General features: G+C 43.9%; 1 protein-coding gene across 8 annotated transcripts in view; it reads left to right on the top strand.

Moving 5' to 3' along the window:
* The first annotated feature begins 3,943 nt into the window (after window positions 1–3,943).
* Window positions 3,944–25,098, top strand: part of Phactr2 (phosphatase and actin regulator 2) — a 269,022-nt gene continuing 247,867 nt past the window's right edge. For all 8 annotated transcript variants that reach the window (XM_078018989.1, XM_078018984.1, XM_078018987.1 and 5 more), the window contains exon 1: window positions 3,944–4,175. In XM_078018989.1, coding sequence (XP_077875115.1) covers window positions 3,959–4,175 — 217 coding nt within the window. In that variant the 5' untranslated portion in view covers window positions 3,944–3,958. The remainder of the gene's footprint in view (window positions 4,176–25,098) is intronic.

Raw genomic sequence — 25,098 nt, 5'->3', positions numbered from 1 at the left:
AAAAAAGATTTTCTCTCTCTCTCTCTCTCTCTCTCTCTCTCTCTCTCTCTCTCTCTCTCAAAAAAAAAAAAAAAAAAAAAAAAAAGCTTCCTGATCTTTAGTCTCACATGACCATGTCCTGAAAAGCCTCAGCCAAGTCTCTCTATCATTGCATATCCCTACCTCATCTTGGGATATCTTTGCATCTCAGATGCCACTTCCTCTGGGAAGCCCTCCCTGGTTCTCTGCTCCAGGCAGGTTAGGTGTCTGCTCCTTCAGGTTTCCAGAGCACCTTTCATCTACATCTCAGTTTTACCCATTGCCATAAATTTCCAGGTGATCATTTGTTAACGTCTGCCTCCCCAAACAGATTTCACTCATTCATTCATCCACTCAATATACAGTGGTGCTGGGGGACAAAGTCAGGTATTGGTACTTCCTGCCTTAAAGTAGTTCACAGGGAGTAGGGGAGAGAAACCTGCATGTAAGGTAATGTAAGAGACCTACATGGGCCTAATGGCACAGTTCAGCAGGGGCACTTAGCCTGGTGTGGCAGCTGGGGGGAGTAAGAAAAGCTTCATGTATGGGGAGACACTTGAACTAAGGTTGGAATGATAAGTGATGGTCATTTAGGCAAAGTTAGGGAAGACACGGAGTGATGCTGCAGACAGAGAAAACAGGTTCATGGAGGTACCATGAGAAGAGGAGCTGGCTGCATTCCAGAAACTACAAGTGATCTGCTTGGCGAAGAGAGCAGAGCAGTGGTGCCAAAGGGAACAGCAGTGAGGGAAGAGCCTGGGCAGGATACAGAAGCCCTGATACACATGCTGAGTATGCATATCTATGTGCCATGGGCTGGGGATGTGGCTCAGTGGTAGAGTGCTTACCTAGCATGTGCAAGGCCCTAGATCAATCCTTAGTAATACACACACACACACACACACACACACACACACACACACACACATAAAAAGAAGAAGGAGGAGGAGGAGGAAAAATCATCTATTTGACTGCACACTGTGTTAAAATAATTTATTCATTTATTTAGGTAGGTGCTAGGGATTGAGCCTTGTGCATGCTAAGCACGAGCTCTACCACTAAGCTACCTTCCCAGCCTTCTGAAAAGAATTTAAATGGAGGGGCAGCAAAGTCTTGAGGATGTTTTAGAAAGATCATACTAGGAATGAGATGGGGGCAGAGTGGGAGAAAGTGACTCTAGAGGCAGAGAGTCCTTTTAAAAGAAAACAGAAGATGAAGGTTCTAACAATACAGGTGACTGTGAATTGCAAGAAGAAACTGATTCTGAAGACACTTATTGAGAATAGGCAGAGCAGACTTGCAGAGAAGGAATTCAGCGTTGGGAATGTTGACTACCCACCCAGTCAGTGTCAAGGAAACTTCAAGAAGGGAAACCCAGTAGGCAGCTGGACATTGGGATCTGGAGCTCAGGGCAAAAGTCCGGGATGGAGATTTGGTAGTCATCTGTGCTCAAAACCCCAGGCCAGATGTTCCAGGCAAAATTTGTTAATTGCAAAGAGAAAAAGGTTGATGCTGGGACTCTAGGCAACACTATCCAAGGGAAGGTGGCAAAAAGAGACCCTGAGAAGAGGGTAAGAAGGAATCAAAAGGCTAGAGGAACAACTAGAGAGATGAGTGCCCTAGAAACCAGGACGGTAGAGTCTAGAAGAGGAGCAAATTATTGAACATGTTAAAGGCTGCAGAACAAGTCCAACTAAGCGAGAACTGGGAGGTTCCCAGTATACCAGCATCTAGGTGCTTCAAAGTGACAGCTGCCAAAGCAGCATCGTGCAGTACTGGAGGCAGAAGTCACACTGCAGACAGCAGAGGAGTGAGTGGAAAGGGAAAATAACAAAGCACAGGAATTGCAAGTGTAAACTACTCTCTCTCTCTCTCTCTCTCTCTGGAAGCTTGGCTGCAAAGGGAAAATGAGGGGAGGAACACAGGGCATGGAATGTCTAGCACAGTGCTTGGCCCACAAAAGGCACTCAAGTACATATTTCTTGAATAAAAGTCAAAATAATGGATTATTGGAATACGTGAATAATGAGTCAGAGAAGACTTCTTGTGTTTTTAAAGTACTTAATTACTCATTTCTCTTCACAAGAGATGATATGGAAGATACCAGAGACAGGAGAAGCAAGCAGCCTGGAAGACTGTGAGCACTCACATCGTAGGCAACAGAGACAGCAGATGGTGGGGAGACCCACGTGGAGCCTCTGGGATGTACACCCTGGGGAGGAGGGGGATTGCACATGGCTGAGCTAGCTGTTGAGGAAGTGGACATGAGGGGAATAGACAGCATTGTCACCACCCATCCAGTAATACAGTATACTAGATTGCCAAGGGCAGTGAGAATTGCCATTGTAATCTAGCATTTATTATTCAAGGTTATAATCTCATGTTGTAATCTAATTATAACTCAATGTAACCTAATGTTAACTATTTGGGGGTAAGTATAAAATCCATCTAAGTGCCCTTTTACTTTTATCATTGAAGTGACACATAGCCCATCATTTTAGTATCATAAACTATACACTTTATCCAGAAAGTAAAGTGACATTTGAGGTAGGTATACATTTAAAGGGTTCATTAGTGGGAAATATTTAGAGCAAGATCAGGCAACCTTGGCTGGCTTTGTGGAAAGGGACCTGTATTTGGACAGTTTTCACAGTAAAGCTGGAACACTTATAACCTTCCCACAGAGTTGCTGTGAGAATTATGGGGAACAACCTTTTCAATTATCAAGGGCAAACTATTATGGTGATGATGACCTAGTTGCTTTGTGGGTTTCCAGGGGCTTCTCCACTTTGCACTCCTGGTTTTTGTTTTTCTCTTACATTCACTGTTTGGGTTTGTTCTCTTATTAAATAATATATTATCTGCAAAGTGCCTGATGTAGCGCCTGGAATATGGCTGTGGATGTGTGTGGTAAGTGGCAATTGCTAACTCTGTCCTTCCCCTCCATAGTCTCCTTCTCTTCCTGCCCACTTCTCTCCCGGTACCTTCCAGAAGTGGTGACTCCTGAGCTTAACTTACAGCCTTTCCATTCTGGACAAGCCACAACTGAGGGACCTATCTGTAAAACCGATTAAGCTCAGGTCCTGAAATCACCGAAGGAATTAGGAAAAATCTCCACTGGGCATTTTGCAACACCCTACAAGATGCCGTGTCAACCAAGATACTTCCCATCAACTCAGCTTCTTCCCTGTGAGAAAGGGTTGACTCAGACATCCAATCTATGGTGTTGGTTCAGTTCTCAGAAGACTGGCTTTTTAAACATGACCTTTGAATTTGACCCAGCAGACAGAAACCCAGGGATGTGGACAACGGTGAGAATAGAGATGGGCATTGAGGGCAGGGTGCTTTAGTGGTGGGAGAGGTCAGGCTTGACTTCGCAAACAACTCCAGATTTGCCACTAACCCACCGCGATCCCAAGGCCCCTGGGCGCCAGTACCCGTAAACTGGGTACGATGGTTGCTGTCCTATTACAAGACGGTTAAGTGCGTGGACAAGTCGTCCCCGCGCCGCCCCCCGCCTCCGTGTAGAAAAGGTACCGTTAGCCCTGACTTTGCATCCCAGCTCCCCAAGCCCAGACTCCACTTTTCTGCGGCCAGCCGACTGGGTGAACCGCGCCCCACCAGGGGGGACCCTCCGCTGCGGTCCTGCAAAGGGGCAGTGCCTGGCGCCTGGGGGAGGAGCAGCCGGGCAGGTTCACCGGCACCGAGGGCCGCCCAGCTTCAACCCTGCGGCTTTCGCCCGCGGGAGTGAGAGTCGACTGTAGGCGGCTCCTTCCTGTGCAAACTTTTCTGTCCTCTTCCTCCTCCCGCCCTCTCCACCCGCTTCTCGGCACCGGGCGTCCAGCCTCGCCGGCCTCGCTGCCTCGGGGTCGCGACGCGCGGGGCAGCACCCGGTAGCGCAGTCCTCCGCGCCGGCGCGCGGGCCCGGCGCCCGGAACCGATGGCCGAGGCGGGGAGGAGTCCCGCGGGGCTCCCGGGCGAGCCGGCCGAGCTGGCGGCGGCTGCTCCAGCCTCCGAGTCCGAGGCTCCCGCTCCGCCGCCGGCGTCTGCCCTGCGCTGGCTGCCCGGAGACCTGAGTCCCCGCGGCCGCTCCCAGAGCGACCTCTCATCGTCCTCCAGCAGGGGCCGCCCGCTCCGGGTCCACATCTCCGGCTCAGGTAAGGGTGGCTTGGGACGCGGGCCGGTGGAGGGCCAGCGGCGGGCAGGTGGCGGAGAGACGATGCAGCCAGCCCGGGGCGCTAGCGGGCACCAGCCGGGCAGGCTGGTGGAGACGGGGGTGGAGGTGATCTCCCGCGATTGCCGCTTCCTGCTCGGCTGCGGAGGCTCGGTGAACCTCGGTGGAGGATGCTAAATGCAGACAATGAGGAGGTGCGCCCGGTGGGTGCGCGTTTGGCCAGGGCGAGTGCAGTGAGCGGTCTCTGCTGGTTTACCAAGCGCACCCTCTAGGCTGTATGGCGCCAGGCAGCGCCGGCGACAGCTTGGGTTCTTTAGGTTTGTCCATCAGGAAGAGGAACCTTCTCGGTCTTCAGTGCGACTTCAGTCCCTTGGAAGGGTGCGGTCCCCGGACTTGAGGGGCTGGGACTAGTGCGGTTATAAGGAGCCCTCGCAGCTGCTCAGGTTTCTGAAATTAAGGGTTCTTTGAATGTTTGCTGGTAACAGGACCCGGGATATGAGTTTTCCTTCCTGTAAAAACCGGTACAAGTGGTAGTGAGAGTTTGTCCAGGCTGTTTGGGTATTTCATCCTTCACTGTTATTTGGAAAAGACTGGAGCCAGCATCGCTGCTGTAGCACTGGCCCTCTACACTGTGTCCTCAGAGATTGCCTGGTGCACCTGGATGGCAGAACCAGGAACTCGGCTGAGGCCCCATGCTGTCAGGCTGTGCTGTAGAATGTTGGGCAAATCACTTGACCTTGTCTCTCATATATCTGTATTTAACGTGGGAATGATATTATGGAATTATCACACGGGGGAGGTTACATGAATTAAATAACTAATCATTCAAAGTGTTTTTGAACAAAGTATTATCCTAAAAATTTTAGATGATGATGATTGTATTTATTTCCAGTGTTGGGGATCGAACCCAGAACCTCACGCATGCTAGGCAAGCCATCTGTCACTGAGCTACATCCCCAGCCTGTAGAACTAGTTTTTTTTTTCTTTTTTAAGTCCACAAGTTTTCACTGACTGTTTAATAATTTGCAATCTATGGAGATGCAAGGGAGCTGGGAAACTCGAAATGAAACTGACATTGCAACCACCACCAACAACAAAGGCCCTTGCTCTGGTGTGCCTGTATGCACTACCTGGGTCACTACCTCTTTCTGGCTGGGTGTTCTGGGGTCAGGCCTTCTGTGATCTCTAACTCAACCTCACTGCTACATGAGGCCATGTTCCTGCTTCACAAAGAGCACATTTCTATGCCTCTGTCTCCACTTCAGCTAGCTAGCTGTTTTCCACAAAAGCCTACTATTGTCTTATTCTTTTAAAACAGTTTTGCCACCCAGTGTGTGTACTTAAAAAGCATCAAAGCCATTACTGACCTGATTTTGCAGATCACCATGGATAAAGCCAGTCAGAATTATTAAATACAAGTAGTGGGATGTTAATCATGGAATTTGTGTAAAGAGTCTTCCTCTGAATTTATTTTACGAAGACACAGAATAAAAATGAATTTTACCTCCAGCTTTGGGTGTCTTGAACTAACTGAACTCAAGCCGTGAGTAATCTTGATTGATTTTTTTTTAACAAATATTAACTATTAGATGGCCCTAAGGAGACAACTGAATATTAGTCCTGTTGATACTATAATTAAGCATAGATAATATCTCCAATTTGTGTATTTACAGATAGAAATTAAGTCCTATACTTAGAAAAAGGACAGTAAAAGTCTTTCAAATGTGATTGTGCAAAACGTACATCATGTGAACCATGTTTATTAAGTTAGTTTTACTTCCAAGGATTCTTGTCTTTTCTATGCCTTCTTATAGGGTGTTAAGAAATGACAGCTTTCAGCTCAGTATTGCTCTGCCCCATAGCTAGGAGAGTGAGTGTCTTCCATGTGACTGGATTCCATTATCAGATCAGAGCCTTCTTAGAATCTTTGAGAAAAAGAATGAGCCAGTCCCTCACTGACAGAGTATTTTCCAAGAATGCCGCAGCCTTTGATGGATCAGAGAACCAGCAAAATGACACCTGAATTTTCTTAGATGCACATTAAGGAGTTGACACACTTTGTGAAAACATTCCTGGAATAGCCCAATTTCCGGGCCACCCCCAGCAACTCTGGGTACACTTGGAGGCAATATTGAGAGCTAGCTCCTATGTGACTTTGCCAGAACCCAACCCTGGGCCAGCAGCACCAGCCTCATCTCAGAATCTCAGCCCCACCCCAGACCTACTTAATCCAAATCTGCATGTTGATAAGATCCCCAGGCTGTTCTTGGGTAGCTTAAAGTTTGGAAAGCCTTTCTTTTGAACACTGGATACACATAGGAATCTCTTGGGGAATTGAAAACAAAACAACAACAACAATTAAACAATTTGTGACTGGTCCCACCTCCAGGGATTCTGATTTAATCGATATCAGGTGCAGTCCAGCATTAGGTGAATCCCTGAGGCCAAGCTTGAGAACCATTGTCCTATGGCCATGTATTATTATGATACTGTGACTAAGGCTGGCCTAGGCAAGTGTGAGCTTGAAGCCCTGAAGTACCTTCCCCGTCTCCATTAGTCCTCTTTTCACTACGAAACCTCCTAAGCAGCCTTTCTCATTCTCATTCTTGATTCCGCTGGTTGTCAAATCATTCTTCCTATGGGATCATTTCCAAGATCTCCCCGGTAGGAGTCCCTGGGAGAGGTTGAGGGGGAAAGGAAATCGCCTTTTTCAGTGCTGTGTTCCCTGCAGGGTGAAGGAAGGGGAAGGAAGGGTTTTCCCCATGAGTTGTCAGAGAACAGCTTCACTCCAAGACAACTGACCACTGCCTGCTTGCCACAGCCATCATCCCACCTGCCACCACCAATTCCCCTCCATTCTTTCTTCCAAAGAATATTAAAAAGCTAACATTTTACCAGGTACTGCAATTACAGTCTAATACCAAACATATTTTTAAAAGACCTGCTTAGTGCTGGCTCTGTATTTCTGCTGTGGAGATCTCCCTAGAAAATCCCCATTCCCTGAGAGGTCTCTATTATTACTAGGCTTTTGTCAAGTGTCAAGAAGCCATTTCAGACAGGGCGTGTGGTGTACTCCTGTAGTCCCAGGAGGCTGAGAAGGAGGAGGGCGAGTTCAAAGCCAGCCTCAGGGAAAGCGAGGTAGAAGCTACTCAGTGAGATCCTGTCTCTAAATAAAATACAAAATAGGACTGGGGATGTGACTCAGTGGTTGAGTACTCCTGAGTTTAATCCTCGGTTACCCGCCCCCCCAAAAAAGTCATTTCAGACTTCAGGGGCTTTTATTTGATTCCTGGTTTGAGGAGTTCATTTTTCACATAATAAAAATGCATGCGCTTTATCAGCAAAATCTTTAGTTTTATATTTTAAAATTCATACAAAAATGTTAAGGAACCCAAGTGTTTTCAAATACAGAATTTAAAAGAGAAAATTGAAATGACAATAGAACTGATGAATAAGCCTTTTTATTGACCTTATTAAAAAGTGGAATTGCTTTGGCATTATAAAAGCTCCAACTGATTTTTGTCTTATGGTTTTTGAACTCACAGTTCTTAAGTGCAACAAAAGGTCTGGATTTTTTTTTTTTAAATCTAGTATTTCTTTGTAAATAAAGCAAGGTTTTAATTAAGTTTTAAAAGTAAAATCTTGAAACAAGGTTTACATAGCTACATAGTTCTTTTAATTTGTAGATTGGTCTTGTTCCAAGTTGAAAGCTTCCGTATGATTAGCTGTTTCTTTTTCAGATTTTTTTAGTTGTACATGGACAAAATACCTTTATTTTATTTATTTTTATGTGGTGCTAATCATCGAACCTAGTGCCTCACATGTGCTAGTCAACTGCTCTGCCACTGAGTTACAGACCCAGTCCTAAATTAGCTGCTTCTTATAGACTCTTAGGATAAGCCCAGTGTTTAGGAAGCAGAGAGCCTTTGGATACCACCTAGAATTCCTTTTGTAAGTGTGCAGAAATTGATGGCTGTAACCCCACTGTATGCTAAACACTGTTCTGTGCCTATGGGGGTTAGCGGTCTCTTCAAGTGACGCACACTGGGCTCATGGAACAGAAAACCATTTCAGCCACCTACAAAAGGTGCTTCATAAGCAGATGGTCATCTTAGTGAACAAAAACAGTCTCAGCTCTTTTTTTTTTTTTTTTTTTGGTACTGAGGATTGACCCCAGGGGCACTTTACCACTTTACCAGTCTCCCTTTTAAATAAATATTATATTTAAATGTTAAGACAGAGTCTCACTAAGTGGCTGAGACTGGCTTTGAATGTGTGGTCCTCCTGCCTCAGCTTCCTGAGTCACTGGGACTACAGGCGTGCACCACCATGCCTAGCCAGTCTCAGCTCTTTTATTATTATTACTCTTTTATTATTATTACCCCTGCCTCCGCCAGCATCCCATGTGTTGGTATATCTAGGTAGGTAGGGAAAGCAAATTCATCGTTTTCTTGATCAGTACTGAGTGAAATGAGGAATCTAGCAACCTGGATGTCCTGTCTGTCCATACCCTCTGCTTCCTCGTCATTGTCACGAGGTGCTGTCCTGTGTCCCAGGGCAGTTCTGCAGTTGATGATCACCTACTCCCTTGGAGGAGGCCTTGCTTGTGCATACCTTGGGGGTGCTCCCAGGGTGCCTGTCAGAGACCTCTAAGGTTGTAACTCTTTAAGTTGATGCTTTGCTCACCAAAGCATAGTACTGTGCCAGGGTGACTGGGTCCCAAGGGGATGTGCCAGCTTCAGGTACAGGAGCACCATGCACTAGACTGGAGGTGCCCTAAACCAGGGACAACAGACACCTGCTCACTTTAAGTTTGTGTGTCTAAAGAGTGTTTTTTTGCCAAACAAAGACCATCTGTGTCTAAGTTTACTTTCGGTCTCTGCTTGGTGACAGAACAGCAAGGCGACCCTGCCGGGAAAGGCAGACCGTGCAGAAGGATGCCGGGTGGAGCGGGTGCTGGAGGGCTCAAATCTAGCCAGTGTTCTGCCTTGGCCAAGCTGTGCACCTGGCATGGACATGTGTGCCCCACCCCCCAAGGAGGGAAACAAGGGGAACTTTCTCTTTGCACAAAGGTCAATGGCTTCTTACCCAGCTGGGAGGGGCACCTTTGATCTAATTGCCACAAGGTCACCATGTGAGTGCATGGTGCTCCTGTACCTGAAGCTGGCACATTTTAAAACTCAGCCTCTCTGAAAGTAAGGATGCCCCCTCTAAAGTCAAGTTTGCACCTGACTGAGAGTTGAAATGAGAAAATTATCAGGAACTGAGGCAACTGGTTCCTCTTTCTTTAGCACTTGAGGTTGGCATGGGCTCAGCTGACATGCCAACTTCTGTTGGCCTCCCTGCTGACCAGTTTTCTTACTCTCCTGTCTGAGCAAAGCTCTCTTGCTCATAGGTTCATGGATCCTACTGCCACTGCAACAATCTGACCTTGGTTTCTTTTAGCCATTGACCGTGTACTTGCCTTGGAATTTTTCTTGATCTTTCTTAGTTCAAGTTCTCTAGAAAGGATCTACTCTGTGAAGCCAACTTTTACAGCAGATGATGGATCATAGATGACAGAGAATCCTGCAGATTGGCTGCCATTAGTTAGGTACCCACCCCCAGCCAAGCTCGTTTTACAGGGTCAGGTGCCACAGTGACAGTGTGGACACTTGGAAAGGACTGTGCCTAAGCAATTTTCACTCACCCATTCATTCAACGAGTATTAAGTGAAAGTCATTGTGTGCCAGATATTGTTTTAGGCACTGGACATATGGAGGTGGGCAGCTATGATTCTGTGATTTGAGGTGGGGGTTAGACTGAGAGCAGAGAGACCACTCTGGAAGTGTGTAGCAGGTCAGATACAAGCATCTCTAGTGAAATAAGACATCTGCCATGCATGAGGGCCGATAGACGACATGGTGGTGATGTTACTGCTGTCCTCGTTTTCAGAGACGGCATGAACTTAAACTGGGTAAGCTCTAGTTTGCACTCCTGCTCCAGCAGTGGCTCTGAGGCTGCTGGAAAGCTGTGGATTTCTTGTGGGCCTCAGCTACTTCAGAGGGCGCTCCAGGCAAGGAAGTCGTATAATAGATGTTCATTTATTCACTCAGTCAACAAACAGCCAATGGGCTAAACACAGGTGGCGAAGGCATCCCTAAGGAACTCACAGTCTAGCGGGGAAAGACAGGCCAAGAACCGCAGAGTCGTCAAGGATGAGCTGAGATTCGTGCTGTGGCCTGGCAGGGGGAGACCCAGGGCACTAGCTATAGGACATGGCTTGGGGAGGGTAGTGCAGAAGGGCCTCCTGGAGAGGGTGAAACCTGTGCTCTCCCCGTGCATGAGGAGGAACAGGAAGATGGAGTTGGGTGGGCGGGGGAAGAGTGTTTGGGGAGAGGAAGCAGTACCCACAAAAGCATCAAGGCCTGAAACAACCAGGCACGATCAGAGTCGGCTGGGTCCGAGCTGGGTTCCTGGGGGAGAGAAAGAGCCAAGAGGGGAGGCCAAGGTCAGAGCATGCCGTGCCTGTTTCCTGGGAGACACAACTCAGGTGACATTTGTATGGCATTTGCAAGTTTGATAAGATATATTCTGAATGTGTTTTCACATGGACGCTGAGAGGCAGAGACAACTGAGACTGAGACAGAATCGTGGTTATCATCCGTGTGATTTGGTCAAGTTACTTTGCCTCCCCGTGCTTGGCTTCCTTGTGTCTGACCTGGAAATGATTAGTAACAGTGACATCTGGCTCATCTGATGACTATGAAGCTGAAATGTGGGAAAAGTGCTTTGAACTTTGAAGTGCTCTGCAAACAGTGTTCGCTTTTGCATACTTCCAACTATGATGCAGTCAAATTAGGATGGTTTTGTCTCCTTTCCCGAAGCCGGGAAATCATTGAAGACAGAAAACAAGTTTATTTTTTGCATTCTAATGCCTACATATGACGCTCTCATTGGACATTTACGGAAATCAAGGGACAAATTACTTAAAAGTCAGCTCTTTGGACATCAAGTGTCTATAATTAGAAAACTGGTCTGGGTATTTGAGTGAGTAAAGACATAATTTCAAAATATTGTAAAATTTTAAAATTACTAAGCAGAGTTTTTTGGTTTTGCTTCTTAAAGAGCCAGCATGAGTTCATTCAAGTTTGCATAGTAGGTACCGCACAAGCCTCCTTTGGTGACACCTTTAGGAGGAAGCTTGTGGAAGGGAAGTCATCCTCACTCTGACTTTCATCCGGCCTGAGGCTAAGGGTGATGGCATCCCAGTCACAGGAATTCTGCAGTCTTCTGAGACACTGTACTGGGTACCAGACGCAAGAGTATGGGAAGGAGGGTCAGAAGGCAGTGAACTCTTACTGATCTGGTCCTGCATTGTTTACACACACTGTCAGACTTCATCTTCATAGCAGCCCTGTGACAAGGTGATGTAGCAGCTTCACTTAAGAGATAAGGAGTCTGGTTTCAGAAAGGCAGAGTAACCCACCAAGCAACACAGGAGGCAGGCAAGTACAGAGCCAACATTCAAGTCTTGATGACCTTAAAGCTCACACACACCCTTTTTCTCCAAGTTACCGTAGTACATCCCATCACCCCCATAGGAGCCACACAGTCATTTTCTCAAGTAGGACAAAACTGATCATGTTTTTAAAACTCTGCGGATACCCTTGTATGAGAGAGCATGAGAGTAAACATTTCTTTCTACCAAAAAGTCTTTTAAGGCCTTAGCCAATTGTCTGTCCACTTGAAGGTATGTATAGTACCTCAAATTTCTACTGTAGACAGCAAATTAGACTTCCTCATGATGAGGTTCTGCTAATATTTTCAGGCTAGCCCACTACAAGGATCATGCCTAGGTGCACTCTTTAAATTGAAAACTACTCAGTGTTGGAATGGTGTATAATTCATGCCCAAGAACCATATCTCAAAGTACAAGTGTAGTTTCAGTTACAGTGAAGCTCAGGAAAAGAAAAAAACATCGAAGCAGCTTTAGTGTTTTTAAAATACCAGGCTGGATGACTCATTATCTTTGATCACACTAGCTGAAATTTGCACTAAGAAGTCGGTTGCACTGGCTTGTCTTGGGATGGTTTCTGAGATCTAACTCACTTTGTGATCAACTGGCTAAAACTTGACATTTATATACCTTACTTTGCAGTTTCTTGATGCCTCTGTGAAGTCTTAAAAAAAAAAGTGGCTACTGCTTATCCCTCATAACAGGAAGAAACTTATGACTTAAAAAAAAAAACAAAAAAGAGTACATTATATCTATCCAGAGCTCTGGACTGTGGTTGAGGGCAAGAGTTTCAGAGGTCCAACACTTTGACTTTGGATCAATGGCTAACATAACTGGGCGTGATGTATTATGACAGTGAATCAAATGATTGAAGTTGGTCTGTAATCTTCTTTTGTGTTCACATATCTTTTGACCTACCTGAATATTTGACTCTTCTTTAGAGGTACAATTTCTATTGAGTAATCATTTTAAGGAACCTAAACACCAAAAACAAATTTAGATGAAACCCTACTTCTCCAATATACTGGGCATCTTAAGTCTTTGATTTCTACTCCAGAGGCCTGAATGACAGTGACAGAAAGAGGTGATGATGATAAAGAATGTGGATTAAATTTAATAAATGTAATAGAACTTATGTCTACAAATTATTATCTTTTAAGAGTTTGTCCTTTAGGAAGAGAATGTGTCTATTATAATTATGAGCTTAATGGGTGTCTGATATCAAGTACTGTACCCTGTTTTGACCAATAATATTTGTAACTAAAATGTGTGACTATTCTTTCTATCTACCTACCCCGACTAAAAGACTTTCAGTCTTTTGAAAATCATGTCTACCTGTGGAAGTGACGGATTCACTATTACAGAGGAAAAGTTGAACACGCATTTCAGAAATGGCAGGGACAGTGGCCACATATGGAAATACAATTACTGTGTCATAACATGATTATTTTGTGGTAGTAATAATCATTTGGATGGCTAAACCATTCATATTACTTCCTAGTAGTGCCACCTATCCCCCAAATATGAAACCATACAAGATAGCACATGCTAACCAAGCAGGCTGGTTTGGACTGTTAACACACAGATGGTGAGATCAAGAGAATAAAGAAGTTTTGAAGTTGCCACTGTGACATTTGTGGGGGGGACTCAATAAGCTATGACTGAAGATTGCTAAGTATTAGTGAAGTTTGATCAAAATGAACACATTTCCCAGCCAATCATAGAGACACCCTTGTTTGAGTGAAAGATAAGAGCTGATTTATTTTTTATTTTTTCCCTTTTAATGAGGATACTAGATCAGCCCCAAACCAGGCAGGAGAGTTGAGCATCATGACAGCTTAGAACCAGGAACTGGACTCTCCCTCACTTTTTTTTTTTCAACCTGGGGATCTAGCTAACTATCTAACTATCTTAGTCCATTTAGAAGCTATAACAAAATATTATTGACTGAGTGACTTTTAAAAATTTATTTCCTACAGTTGTAGGAAGTCCAAGATCAAGGTACCTGGTGAGGACTGGGCTCCTGGTTGATAGACAGTCATCTTCTCACTGTGTCCTCACAGAGAAGAGGAGGCAAGTTCTCTTATATGAACACAATCTCATTCACAAGGGCTCTACCTCATATCGTCCTAATTACCTCCCCAATACCCCACTTCCAAATGCCTTCACATTAGTGGTGGACCTTTAACATTTGCATTATAAAGGGACACAGACATGTATTCCATTACATGTCTGTGCCATCTGTCTTTCATTCTACCCATCCATCCCAGGTTTCTCTGTTGCTATGAGCACAGGCTCCCCTCAAAGTTCCCAGATTGACCTATCGTCAGTTCATACCAGACACTCACTGACCTTGGATCCCAGTTCTCAACACAGCCTGAACCATGTAGCCAGCCATCCTGTAGCCAGTTGCATCGATGACATGGGCCACGTGAAGTTCTGGGTTGCTCTTGTAGGCAAGTGGGTGTGGTTCTTAGACAAGAGGTAGAGGGACTGAAAATACCCCCAAAGTATCTGTTACCTCACTGTATTAGGGGATCTGGGGTAAGGAGTTTCTGAGTTTTGGGGAAGCATAAGTGTCACTGAGAAAAGTCAGTTGTTCAAGTAAGAAAGAAGGAAAAGGGTGAGACAAGAAAGCTATATAGAAAAGAAAAGTTTGTTTACAACCAAGTGGGTGTCTCACAGTGTGTGGGCCGCGTGGGAGTTATAAGGAAGAAAGCAAGAAAGGGGGTTTCCTGGGGAACACCAGGGCAAGGATGGCAAGGGGGTTGGAAGTCGGGGTGGCTGGGGTGCAGGCTGAAGGCCCCCATTAGAAGCAAGTCACAAGAGATAGATCTTGTGGCTGGAAAAGCATCAAGAATCCAGGGGGAAGGTTTGGCATGAAGACAGGCATTCTTCACTCTCCTTGATTGACAGAATGCCAGTCCCCGCCCCTACAATGACCACCACCCAAGTCTGCATTGCCACAGTGCCTTCTGGGCCCTATTGCCATCAGGATGCTCTCAATGGCCATTGTACCAGATCTCCCCTTCCCTCAGGAATGTCGATGGTGGTGGTGGGCCTCACACAGCAGAGCAAGCCTGTGCTGCTTTCCAAATGGAGCCACAGGACAATGGGGCTGATTCAGACCCTGGCTCTCTGGGGATCATGTATTCCCACGTGGTGACCCTGGCTTAAGGGCTTGTTCTGGCTATGAGATGGCATTCCTGTGGCCCCATTTGATCAGACATTTAGCAAGGGTTTAGAGCTGGCATGAGGTCATGTGTGATCACCCCGATCAAGATCTGTGGGTTTTCACTGGGATGACTACCCGCCAGGCAGCTGACAAATTCCCAGAGGGCCGTGGTCTGAAAGTCATTTAGTGGCCTCAGGCAAAGGCAACAAGGCACAGTTTGCCAGAAGCCCAGGTTTGTCATGAAGTTGTTCCAGCTGCAGAAGGAAAACAGTATGTTTTGAACTTTCCATTTTTGAACAGTCTGCCTCATACATCAGAATCTGCATGCACACCTTCCTGTCCTACCTCCCCTTCTGGGCTGCCTGGCCACTACATTTCCTTCCCCTTCTATACTCACCCACATTAACAGTTGCTCTTTGAGTTTTCGTCCTCACTGGCCTCCCTCGATGTTCACCTTTGCAGGCCCTCACCTGTGTTAAAGCCTTGCTGAGAAGCAGGGGGCTGTCTTGGTATGATTCAGCAGGTCCCTGTGTCTCACCAAGGGTGCTCTTAATCCCAGGCTGGTTCCCAGCCATCAGCACTTGGCTCTGTTAATAGGCAATAGCAACCAAGGTACAGCACAAAGCATGGGTGAGTCCTAGTGAGCCACAACAGAAAGGGCCAACTCTACCATCCTCTGCTAAATGGGCCATGGGGCAATGTTTCTGTGTGACAATGAATGATTCAAATCAACTGCAATGGCCTGTTGATCGAAGTGCTTACCTGAGTTCCTGCGTGCTTTAGTGACAGAGTCATATTATCTAATGTAGCATTTCCCAAATGATATCGTGCTTAGAAGTCACCTGGGGAATGTTGTTGGAATGCTCTAGGTTTGGGGCAAAGTTTGAGTTTTTGCTGTTATCACTCCCAGACTAGGCCTGTGGCCAAAGAAATGGGAAGGAAGGGAGACCTTGGAATCATTGTCTCCTCAGGAGACGGAAGATGCTAAGATACACTTTAGTAGAAGAATTTGGGTTATCAGGATGTTGGAAAATATGTGGTTTGAACCTGAAATTAGAAGATTCTGAAATAGAAGTTATGTTAGTTTGGCTCACTGTGGTTCATACTCATGGGAAATATTGTACAGAATTAAGAAATGTAACAATAGGAAGGTTCCAGTTGTAACTGGAGAACGTTAACTTATTGGTTGTATCAATAACATGACAGTTACTTATTGCCTTGGACATTGTCAGAGTTTGAAACATTGCATAGTTTGAAATTCTCTTAAATAGCTACTTCATTTAATAAGCAATTTTTAAATTATATATGACAGCAGAATGCATTACAACTCTTAATACACATATAGAGCACAATGTTTGATATCTCTGGTTGTATACAAGGCATGTTCACAACAGGCACTATGCCGTCACCTTTAACTTTTTGTATGGGCATAGACCGTGTCCCCTCTCTTTCAGTGCATCCTTTGAACTAGAGCTTTGTGATCTCCATAGTGCCTCACCCTTAGCATTTCCAGCTAAAGCATTTGTTACTTAATTTGTTACAAGTCACTGATAATACTTGGCTAATTGTAGTCAGCTAAAAATGATGAGGAGCCATGACTGGAAAGAAAAAAAAAAGAGAAGATCAAGGGAGAAAGAACATGGCAAGGGAGGTTAGCAGCACCCATATCACCTAAAAGAGCCTCAAGAACAAGTACTGAAAAGACATCTTTGGAATGCATCTGAAGGAAGTCACTGGAATTCACAGCCACAGCCCCCTTAATTGAATCCAGGGCCTTGCACATGCTACACATGTGCTCTCCCACTGAGTGACACCCACCCCCTCAAAGCACTCTGGATTTCCAGAGAGAGTCTGGGGGAGTCGAGGGTTCGGAAGTAATAATAAGAAGAGCCCTGTGGAGTTGATGCTTTTCATGGGGTACCTTTCAACCGTCTTTTAGTTACATGGTATTCTTTGCTGGGTTGCATATGTTTATGGATGGCATTAAGCATGTAGTAGATGGTGCCCTGTCAGGATTTAAAACAAATTAAATGTAAGGTAGGAAAACTGCCATGATCTGTGATAGTTGGCCACCTGGTACCACTAAGCCACATCCCCAGCTCTTTTTGTATTTTATTTAGAGACAGGGTCTTGCTGAGTTGCTCAGGGCCTCACTAAATTGCTGAGACTGGTTTTGAACTCATAATCCTCCTGCCTCAGCCTCCTGAGTTGCTGGAAATACAGGTATTCACTACCACACCCAGCTGGCCAGGTGTTTAAAGTCTGAAATGAGCAAAAAAAAAGTTTTTCATACAAAAACTTTAAGGTGCTTATCCCAACCTAGAAGTGTAGCTGGGGAAGTTAAGACCCACGTGCCTCTTTTGGTCCATTCGCCATGTTCAGCAAGTATTTACTGAGTCTCTGTGATGTGCCAGTGAGAACACAAAAATGCCACCCTTGGAGCTGTATGTGGAGGGATAGCAAAGGTTCACAAAGCTAGATTCTAAAGTATTAAGGACAGGTTTGGGTCACCGATATGCTGTCATGAAGTATGCAGGACTGTGGTGTCTGCCTCTTCCCCACTTCCTGCCAATTAGTTAGCCAATTAGCGGATACTCAAGTTGATCTTATGTGAAAGTAGCCAAACTAGTTGAAGTCATTCTGAAATATCTTTATCTAAACTCCGATTCATCTTTGTCATTGAAGAATACGTAAAACAGCAAACTTGGTTTATATTTGCTCTATCATTACATTCTTATAGTAAAAAGTCGACCCAGGACAGACAAGTATGAAATAGGAAGCGCAACTCCTCTCATGTGCCCTAGCCTCCTTCCTTCTGAATGACCCCACTCGGGATCAGCTTGAACTTTCTGACTACTTCTGTGGGAACACAATAGGAATAACTTTATCCTCCAAAGATTTGGGACTATGCTGTGCATATTCCTTGCCAACTCCATTTCGTGCTCAAACGTGTCTTGAACATTCCTTTGTGTCAATATACATGATTCTGCTTCATTCATAGCAGAGAATTTTATGATCTAGACATACATTTTATATAAGCACTTCTCTGTTAATAGCATTCAATTTTTCTGAGTTGTTGATATTACATTTTCCGTAAATCTTGGACATCTGTGTCTCTTTGCATATATGGGCATAATTCCATGAAAAGACTCCGACCTTGCCAGGCTGGGTTTTACTAACATTTTATAGTCTCATTTAAAGAAACTTTGTTCCATGAAGCACACAAGGCAGATTTTATTCAGATACACCACAGTGGGATTTTGTAGTGGAGAAGGGAGACTGGGCTCAACTTGGAATACAAGGAAAAGTGGGAATTTGCAGCCAAGAGCAGGGTGGGAGTCAGTGGATGAAAAATTACTAGGAGGAAACATCAGGGTCAGGGGAGATTCTGGCCAAACTAACCTAGCAGTGGAGTTGTTGAAGACAGGCCAGGGTGCTCAGACATCACCTGGGACAATGTGGGACGTTCTTACCAAAACTGACTTATCAGGGATGTTTGCCAAAACTCTATTCAATCTACATGTGCAATAGTTTGAAATTCCAAAGAAAATCATTATGAAATGCAATTTTTAGAGAGCATTTCAACCTGGAGCTGGAAGGCCGTGGGGGAACCAGGATCCACACACTTGTCGGGCTACTGTCTGAGAAGGTGAACCCTTGAACTAGGCCTGAGAAAATCACAACAGAATGCTAATTTTTGAATAGGGCCAAATTCTGCAAAGCCGTTAGCATCTTTTTTGGGGGGGTAGGGAGGGACCAGCGATTGAACCCAGGAGTGCTTAACCAGTGAGTTACATCACCAGTCCTTTTTTTTTTTTTTTTTTTTTTTTTGTATTTTATTTAGACGCAGGGTCTCACTAAATTTTTATAGCCTCGCTAAGTTGCTGAGGCTGAATTTGAACTTGCCTCAGTCTCCCAAGCTGCTGGGATTATGGGCATGTGCCACTGTGCCTGGCACCATTAGCATCTTTTATTGGCAGTTGCAGCTGATCAACTGTCCCTGATGACTAGCAAACTTTACACCTACAGATAGCTCTGGCAGTCAGTTGTGGGTAGCCCTGGCACGCATAGCTTGGTGCCAGGACAGCTTCTCTGTACCAGACACTTTTCACAGAAGATGTGGAATCTCTCTGTCCTCAGCTGCTTCTTTCCTGTCAAAGTCACGTACAATCTGCGCATCTATGGAGTACTCATTCCAAACTTTCTGCATCTATCTATCCTGAATTGCAGTTCTCAAGCTCCAAATAAAATACCTTTGCTTCTGTAGTTTCTGAGTTTGAATTGACAACAGATGGATCAAAGTAGGCTCAAGAGACTGACTCAAGTTTGACTAAGCAAAGAATCTTTGTCACTGGGCTTCTAAGAGGTCAGAGTATATTTCCAGTTTTGCATTTCCCTGATCACTATTGAACTTGGGAAGTATTTGATATTATTAACCAGTTTTATTTTTTTTCTCTGGGTCTTCGTAGTCAACTCATTTGCCCATTTTTCTGTGGCAGTTTTCTTAGCTCTTGGTCCCTTGAGGGTAACAAATAACCCTGTGTCTGTGTCTTCATGGGAAGTATTTTCTATTTCACTTGCTTTCACTTTGTTTTCAGAACCTTTTGTTGCTCAGGAACGAATCCAGTTTTGATTTTGTGAAGGCTCATGTTTATGTACACACACGAAAGATTTACAAACATGCCATAGATGTCTATATTTTCTTTGAAATGTCCATCAATAGAAAGAACATTCTAGCATTTGCAACTCTTATCTTCCCTTTCTGGTGTGGGAAGCTTCCTGCTTTGCCTTGTCTGCACAATTTACTTTGAACCTGCAGAGCTTAATTTTAACCTAGAGAAAAACGCAGAAGAGATTGCAGTCAGGTCATATTACTGTGAACACCTGTGAAATTGAGGATATTTTCTTGGGGGTGAGTTGAAATGTAGGACATCACCCGGCCTGAAGCAAATTTCTATCACCAGGAGTCCTTGTTATTGTGCAAATTTGGAGGTGTCACTGGAAGCCAAAAACCTTATCACTTCCACACCAGCTGCTTTGAAGTTTCATTGCCTCCAATCCTCAGTCCTTTGTATTAGTTCAGAAACAATTAACAGAGCCATTTGTTGAAAACCTATGGGGACAAAGTGTCTTTCTGCTCATCAACAGAGAGATTTTAAATTTTATATGTCATTGTATGTTTATGCTTTTTCCTCTTGTACCAGTTTGTATTCTTAAATTTCTAGCCGTAGAGAGGGAAATAAAATGTCCACCCACCTTATATCGTGGAAGCGTCAAACCATACTTGATCAAACAATGGCCCCAACCAACCGTGTAAAAATTTTTTTTCCTACCTGATCACGTGCATTGTCTTGTTGTTTTGGTGAAATGTTGACACCACCACCTACTCTTATCCTCCACCTCCATGTGCAGATAAAATCTAATTATCACCTCAGAATGGTTTCGTGACATATAATCTAATCACACACAAAAGAATTTAGGACACTTTGACATTTAGCTTTTTTTTTTTTTTTTCATTGAAATGACTGTTGTTTTTTAAACTGTTGTTTTCTAAGTTGCTGTTTCACAATTAATTAAAAATGAAAAGAAAGAACAGAAAGAAAATAAGAACCCAAACCTTTTAGTAATTAATCTACTTGAAGTATTACATTGAAGGTAGCAGGGGTAGTGTAGAAGGGATGGTGAGATTCATGATGTTTATGGAATGAATAAGTGAAGGAGTGACTTTTAGGATGTCAGGCAGGTTTCTGTTCTCTATAGATAAGACACCAAATTTCCTTTGATTAGAATTTTGTGATACCAATTACAGATATAATCTAACCCCAGCTTATTCTGTTGTTTTTTTTTTTTCTCCCCTCTTCAAATTCATTCATTTCCCTCTTCAAATTCATTCAGGACTTTAAGGTATGTACTTTGGGCATAGGCATCTCCAAAGCTCCTGGATAACAGGCCCGAGAAATCAGCTGCAACAGTGGAAATCACAGGCCAATATAGCACATAGTACTATAGTAAATGGAGAAAAGATTGAAGGCAATCATCTCAATAGAATAACCAGAAATAACAATTGAGGAATAAACCCCAACTAGAATACACATTTACAATTCTGTATGTCAGATTGGAAAGGGGAAAAATGAAAATGAGAAAAATATTTTGAGATAAAATTCACTAGCCCACTTGTAGGGACAGCATCCAGAAAATCAATATAAATAAACCTCTAGAGCACCAGTTGGGTTTCCCATCTTGGAGTCCACTAGGTACAAAGCTGAGAACTTTCTAGCTGCTGTCAAATGGAAGCCTCTCAGCTCTTCAGGTCAATTAGAATGGAAGGCAAGGTGTGGGTCACTAGAGTAGCAAGGCAATAGGCCATCGTAAAACTTTCAGGCTGGGCTCACTGGTCACACCTTGGAGTCCAACTTGACATGATCTAGTCAAGTGAGTTCTGATGTGTGTCATTTAAGAATCAATAAATATTTTGCTTAAAAAAAAAGAAGTGGGCCAGGAAGTAATCAAAACAATGCTCAAATGTTGCCAGTGCTTGCCTCACTTTCTCCTTCCAAGAGTCTATATTTCTGTTTGAAATAAAAAGGAGGTCAGATGAAAAGACTTGCCTAGCCCTAGCCTCAGTTTCAGAGGAACTGGCCAAGGACTTGTCTTAAAAATATTTTCTCCATGTAGTTCACCAATAGGAGATTCATTTACTTGGACATGCTTTTCCTTTGAAAGACTAAACAATGTCAAAGGGTAATTTTAGTGACCATTCACATTTGTGTGTGTGTGTGTGTGTGTAAAAGTCACTCTAATCCTCCACCTTGTGATCAGTATTGAAAAGAAATTGAAGAAGCTCCTCTTTCTCCACCATGTTTCATTCTGTTGACCTGTGGGTCTGGTAGGACTAACATTTCATTGCACAGACGAGGAAGGTGAGGGGTGGGTAACCAGTGCACCATCAGTAAGCTTGGAGTCCTGATCCAATCCAGGTCCTCTGAGTCCAAGACCTGGGGCGTGGCCACCTGTCCAGATCATCAGATAGATGACATTCCCACGCCTGTGGGAGCAGGAGCTTTGTGTGGGCTGGGAAGAGGATGGGGAAGCGGGGAAGTGCAGGAGAGGGCAGGTAAGGTAGGCCTGAGGGTGAGAGGACAGGGTCATCACATGGCCCTCATCCATGGAGTCAGTGCCTCACTTCGGGCTTGGTCTAGCTCTTCCAGACTATGATCATTTCCCTTGGCTGAACTCCTCCTAGAGTCTCGTCACAGTCCCTGGAGGCACCAATCCTCTGCATGTCTCATCCCACCTGGTTAGCATTTTGTCACCTTTGAGATAGAAGCATCCAGTTTCTTTTACCTGGAAAGAAAATGTAAAAGGTTCCTCTGGCAAGTGGAAAGAGAAATCTACTCCTGCCCTTGATCAGGTAATGCTTAGGCTTATTATTCATGGAATAAACTGGAACCATCTTCCATACAGGAAAACCACTTTTTTCTCTTCTTCCCTTTGTTCCTCATTCTTGCACCAGTGACACCTTTGGAGGATGGGTGGGCATCTCAGGTCCATGCCCAGCCTCGTCTGCCACAGGAGACCCAGCCTGAGCTCTTCCCAGCCTCCTCCCTGTCATTGTGCCTCAGAGCTGGAGCTTTGTTACCTAACAGTCCTCGTGTCTATATATTTGCTCCCAATCAGGAACCTATAGATTGAAAGAGAACTAAAAGAAAGTTTACCATGCAAATGTATGGGTCGTATGGCTTTATTTGTATTCTCACTCAAACTATGAAATAAGTTATACTAGTATTTGATGATATTAAGGAATTAGTGGTCCTTGCTTTAAGTATGAAATGCTATTGTGGTCATTTTCTTAAAAAATGCATCTCCCTCTATTTCCACATAAAAGTATATAATAGTAGATAAAAACATTTCCACCTTTTTTTTCTCCAAAAGATTTAAATCTTTTACTTCCCTCCCTCCCTTTATTCTATAAATATGTTTCATCTGCAATTAGAAATACTGCATTTCTAAATTCATGTGTAGTAAAAGTCATGAGTATAAAATCTACCTAAGAACTGAATTCAGTGTTTCAATCTAATTAAATGTCCATTTTCACGTTTTAGGTTATGTGACAGAGACCAGGATGCTCACCGTCTTATTTATCCATACCATCTTTGTCATTTTTCTTGCTAATATTCTGGGAGAGGATGAGGAAGTGAATTTAGTAATGGCAACATAGACTCATTCTGGTTTTTAAAGAATGAATCTGTCTTGCCACTACTCTTGCAAATTTGAGTTTCTGCTCTTCGCTTCCCCACTGGCCTTTGAGCCAGTGGTACTTTTGAAATTTTAGGCATTTGAAGAGAATTGCAACAACTTGCAGCAAACTGGTGATCAGGTAGCTTGGAGGTACATAAACATCTCCTGGAAGATTAAGCAGCTGGAATGCATGGGGTATGGCTTAGGTCTCCCCACCCCAGTCCTTGGAAGGAGGGAGATCCATTAGAGTCTAATGAAAGGGTTTCCGGACTAATTGGCAGTCATAAGCGGATATAGAAGCTTGTAGCTCCCTTCTCCAGGTGCATCACAGCACCCCTCCACCATGGAGGTCAGGGAGGGGTGCTGTGCCAGATAAGGAATGGCCTAATCTTTCATGGTCTGAAAGATGGGATTGAGTCCCCAATTATAATATATATATAAGACTGTGCAGTGGAGTCTGTTACCTTTATATGCCACCTTTTGGGGTGGAACATTCTCATTGCCAGCATCTGCTTTACTTTGCATCTGATTGAATAGGTCGGCTCCAGTTGCATCTCCCTGGCTACCAAGAATTCAGAGTCACGATCTCCTAGACTTAATGTGAATTGGCCTGTTTCAAAATTGTCACAGATCATCCAAAGAAAATATCTGGAGAAAGGAAGGAGAGCAAGTCATAGACGGTTTATGAGTTATTTATGAGTTTGTGATGCTCTGGATGTCAATGGTAACTCTATCCTAGCATCTCTCCCCCCACTTCTAACTCTTGCTGGGTCTGCAGTAGTAGGACAATGGAGAAGGGAACTGAATATAATTCATTCATGAACATGTCAGATAACTCCTTCTCCTCTTTCCTCTCTTAGTTTTGCCATATGGCAAATATTATTAAAAGTATCAATTATTTTCTAATATAAAAAATTTGCAAGCATGGACTGTCAGGATCGCTATGAGAACATTACCAAGATGTGGATTTCTTGTACATATAAGGATTGCTTTAGGAAAACAAATACTTGGTATTTTTTGGAATTTTTGGTAATAATTATATAGTATTTTATTAAAATAAAATTCATTAGGTTTTAAAAATGATGTCAAATAACTCAATACTGGGTTGAAATTGTGGCTTAGTGGAAGAGAGCTTGCCCAGCACACGTGAGGCACTGTGTTCAATCCTCAACACCACATAAAAATCAATAAATAAAATAAAGATATCTACAAATAAAAATATTTTTAAAAAATAACTCAAAGAGAGAGACTTTGGAAAAAGTGTGTTACAGGATTCCCATTCTTACAAAAAAAAGTCCTGCAGTTCCAATGGACTGCTCTAATCAGTTGTTTAATTGATTTAAAACTGAAGCAAGTATTCAATTCTGTTTCTTTCAATTCAACTCATTGACCCATAAGCCATGTGACTGTGAGCTAATTAAAAACGATAATAAGTCAAACCCCGTTTGTGGCAACTGTCTTGAGCCCTCTTTCTCACAGTCTACCATTTACCCATTAATTCATGTAATCAACTCTGAATAAGACCACTATGTGGAAGGTGCCAGGGGCACAAAAGGAAAGAGATGTCATTAATCCCTGTGTCTAGGAGTTTATTTCTGTGGCCTAAACAGACCTGCAACTGGTCCCCTTCAATTACATTTCAACACAAAGTAACATGGAGGAGGGAGACCTGACCTAGACCTGGGTGGCCATGAGGGGTGGCCATGAGGGGTCGCCAGAGGTGACGGATACCTGAGCTGAGTCATGAAGTAGGCGATGGCCAGGGGAGGAAGAAGAGCTTGCTTCCTGCAAGGAGCAGTGGGTACACAGAGGAGAGGGTGAATTGGGATTCTGGGGAATGGTTAAAAAAAAAAAAAAAAGCCCAGATGATTATAATATAAAATGCAAGGTGTGTGTGTGTGTGTGTGTGTGTGTGTGTGTGTGTGTCACCCACACAATATTAGGTATAAGGCACGGGCAGGGAATAATGTCAAGAACTGAAGGAGTTCCAACTCA

The sequence above is a fragment of the Ictidomys tridecemlineatus genome, chromosome 8 (assembly GCF_052094955.1).
Source record: "Ictidomys tridecemlineatus isolate mIctTri1 chromosome 8, mIctTri1.hap1, whole genome shotgun sequence".
Taxonomy (NCBI): Eukaryota; Metazoa; Chordata; class Mammalia; order Rodentia; family Sciuridae; genus Ictidomys; species Ictidomys tridecemlineatus.
Note: the sequence above shows the minus strand (reverse complement) of the source record. Positions and strands in the feature narration are given on the sequence as shown.